Below are 3,241 nucleotides of genomic sequence, written 5' to 3'. Positions count from 1 at the left end.
ATCGGCGGATGTTTTTCGGTGTTTATTTATTTTCAAAACACCGGTGTATTTCGGTGGAACGTCTCACGACGAGGCTAAAATCGGTGATTATCGGTGAAAAAAAAGCGATTGATCACAGACAAAGATTTCCAATTTTATTCACGTGGTTCATACACTTCTTCTCTAGGAAGCAACAATTTCTCACACTTGGTTATTATAGTAGATGCAAGCATACTTTCATGCTTGCATCTACACGCAAGGAACGTGCTGCCGTCATGGCAGCCCGTTCCTTGCGGTTCGCAACCCGCATTTATGAAAACGCGCGCTCCTGTACGACACGGACGTTGGCAGTGCGTTAATCTGTCCACAAAAGGGGGCCATGGGAGACACTATGGGGGAAAGGCGTATGAGAGCTTAGCTTCCACTGCGTTCACTAGACGCTTTTGAACCCCACAAAGGAGGGCGGACTGACGCCACCTGCAAGCCATGTATAAACACTGGAAGAATGCAGGATCCACTAGATAACACGTTTGACGAACCTCTACGGGGAAAGGGTTTCGCTAGGTCGGAAACTAGCAACGACCGGTGTTCTTCGGTTTTGGGTCTAGGAGAACTCGTCACAAGCCAACTCGTCACAGCCAACTAGTCATAGGGGAACTGGTCACAGCGGGCATCTCGTCATAGGCCATCTCGTGCACGGGGAACTCGTAACGGCGGGGAATTCGTAACGGCGGAGAACTCGACTTTTATCAAAATTTGTTTGTCGCAGGATGCGCCTCCGAGGCTTCAATTTTATAATAGGTGGTATTGGACTTAGGGCTCCCTGTTCAGCCCCATCTGGCTATTCGCTTCTGTTCAAGCAAACGGGGTCTGCATGGCTGACGAGTATACCAATTTGACTGCACCTTTCCGGAGACGTGTTGTATCTAATGCGCACAAAGCAGCAGGGATTTTGAACATGACAAAAACTATAAAAACATCAATCAAAACTTCGTTTATTTGCAAAATGTGACAAGTGGTTTTCTAAGAAGGAATGTCCCGAGTTGACTTACAGCCGTACATTGCGTGCGATGCATCTCAGTGTCGAGAGCGGCCGAGCTGCGTCGTGATCGTACAAGATTCGTGAAATGTGCTCATTGAGTACCCGGTACTTTGCGGCCATGCCGGAGGGGGGTTGACCAGCGTCCAGCTGCGCGATCTTCATTTCTTGCAAAGACTGCTCTCTCTGCAGGCATCCCAGGAATGACCATAGGTTAGGCCTGCTGCAGTTGATGTTTGTCTGAAAAGAGTCGGAGGTGAGCGGCTAAAGCTCAACAAACGAAAAAGGTTGCTCAGCGTATAGCAATGGCACAAACCTGGAAGCTGCGGTGCCAAGCTTCGGCGGCGTTGTTTGTGCGCGGAAGGCCCTCCAGAACAGATGCGTGGACAGACCAGACACTTGTCGGGAACATAGCAGACAACAATCCGTTCCGTCGACGACGTCCGATGTACGTGTCTTCGAAGTAGAGTGCAAGAGGCATCGCGTCCGTTGAAAACAATGCCACGAGGTCCTCGAAGGCATCTGGAACCTCTGCAGGTGGCAGAAATGCCAAGGCAGGCAGCATCCTCACCTGCGATCGCGTACGAATTTTAATATATTCATTAGTATAGCAATTATACCACGCAGTCGAATGTCCGAACTTACCAAAACCGCGAAATCTTCGTCTGTTCCGTAGCGTGTCTGGAAGCCAAGCTTGCACAGTTTGCGATACACGGCCTGGCATAGGTGGAAGAAACAGCCTTGAACACGCGCTTGCGGGAAAATGTTGCCAGTGGCGATGATAGCGGCGGACTCAAAGTCACAATACACCAGCTCCACCGCAGGCTGTGTCAGAAGACTTGAAAGTACTGTAAAAAGCCTGAAAAAGTGTCGGCAATATTAATCAGCCACATGATTTTACCAAGTTCCAATTTCAGAACTAGTCCTAGTACAAATCATACCTTTGATAGGTCTCTTCGGTCTTGTTTGGCAGGAGAGCGTACACCAAAGGAATGACCGCGTCTTTGTACATTCCATGCACGGTGTACACTTGGAAAAAAATGGATGGCGTAACTTTAAATGTTCCGTCCATAAACCAAGCTTTGGACCTCGACAGACAATCAAGGTTGCGTTGAGTGGCAAAAACTAAGTTGCGGTTGCGGTCGCCAAATCCGCTATCGTGGGCGACGAAGGATTCTTGCTTGAGAGAAACCTGCAAACAGAAAACCAATTAATGCTTGCACTCCAAGTCAAGACAGACAAAGCCGAAATTAGCACAGTGGTTTTTAAGACTAAAAGGTGGATACAAATTTCTTTACCGTGTATTCGCCTGGAATGACGACATCCTCGCGAGTTGCAGGAACGGAGTAGGGGTTGCAACTCTGCTGCCGCTGTTTCCTTATGGTTCGGCGCAGCGTGCTTGTGGGTGGCATTTGCGAAGCCGTGTGTTCGCTCACACTTGCTGCCGCGTCGAGCAGGATCTGCTGGGGTCCTTGAGTTCCTTCAACTTCAGAAAATAAAAACAGTAAATGGTTACATCTAATTTATGCGGTTAAAACGTGACCGATAGTGAAGAAACAAAAACAAAGTGACTTACCAGCTTTTTCTTTCATGGTATTCCGGACTTTTAGAAGATTGATGGTGGTTGGATCTCCCGGATGAGAGTGCTCCCCGGTTCTCCTGGTGATACGGGAAATCATCTTGTCCGTGGTGATTTTAGCCTTGCAGCCTTTTCTATTTCTGCAGATCCAGTACGAAGTCTCGGAGTCTTCTCGGCTACACGTATATGAATATCCTTCGTACAGCAGCATAGTTGCTCCGCGCTGGGTTTTCGTTAGTTCCATCGTACAGCCTGCCGGTGTTCAGTCTGGCAGTTAGCTTATTTCTTTCTATATGTATATATACCTTCAAGCCAGAGTTTTACCGAGTGCACACTTCGCTTTCCCGGATTTGAAGCGATAAACAAAAAAAAAAAAGCATTTCACCTTTTGAACCTTATCACCCCCTCACAAAAGTCTTCCCTCTAAAAACAATGAAAAATAGGGGTCACTGGGAAAGACTTCCTTCTTTTGAATCTTGGCATCCCCCTTACAAAAATCTGCCCTCCAAAAGGAACTGTGAAAAGTGCTTACAATGAAAAAGATGGGTCACGGTGAAAGACAATACACCCTTGTGGGTTTATCGAACAAGATAAAAAAAATAAGTAAGAAATGTGACGAACGAACTGAAAGCATTTGACGACTT

The 3,241-nt window shown here is 47.3% G+C and overlaps 1 protein-coding gene across 1 annotated transcript; it reads right to left on the bottom strand.

The window, feature by feature from the left end:
• Window positions 1-1,027: 1,027 nt before the first annotated feature.
• LOC121837075 lies at window positions 1,028-2,002 on the bottom strand. The gene is made up of 4 exons (XM_042292493.1): window positions 1,960-2,002; window positions 1,664-1,877; window positions 1,335-1,589; window positions 1,028-1,258 (listed from the first exon to the last, which is right to left on the bottom strand). Exons 3-4 carry the CDS (start codon window positions 1,581-1,583, stop codon window positions 1,028-1,030), a joined length of 480 nt encoding a protein of 159 aa, XP_042148427.1. The 5' UTR covers window positions 1,584-1,589; window positions 1,664-1,877; window positions 1,960-2,002.
• Between the last annotated feature and the right edge of the window lie 1,239 nt (window positions 2,003-3,241).

Source organism: Ixodes scapularis, unplaced genomic scaffold, assembly GCF_016920785.2.
Source record: "Ixodes scapularis isolate PalLabHiFi unplaced genomic scaffold, ASM1692078v2 PGA_scaffold3__209_contigs__length_174095766, whole genome shotgun sequence".
Classification (NCBI taxonomy): Eukaryota; Metazoa; Arthropoda; class Arachnida; order Ixodida; family Ixodidae; genus Ixodes; species Ixodes scapularis.
Note: the sequence above shows the minus strand (reverse complement) of the source record. Positions and strands in the feature narration are given on the sequence as shown.

What these genes read in the sequence shown, in the direction of transcription:
- LOC121837075 (XM_042292493.1), bottom strand. Translation starts at nt 1,583, where the DNA reads ATGCTGCCTGCCTTGGCATTTCTGCCACCTGCAGAGGTTCCAGATGCC. An exon ending in CTTGGCACCGCAGCTTCCAG is followed by an intron (nt 1,259 to 1,334) that starts GTTTGTGCCATT and finishes GACTCTTTTCAG; the next exon opens with ACAAACATCAACTGCAGCAG.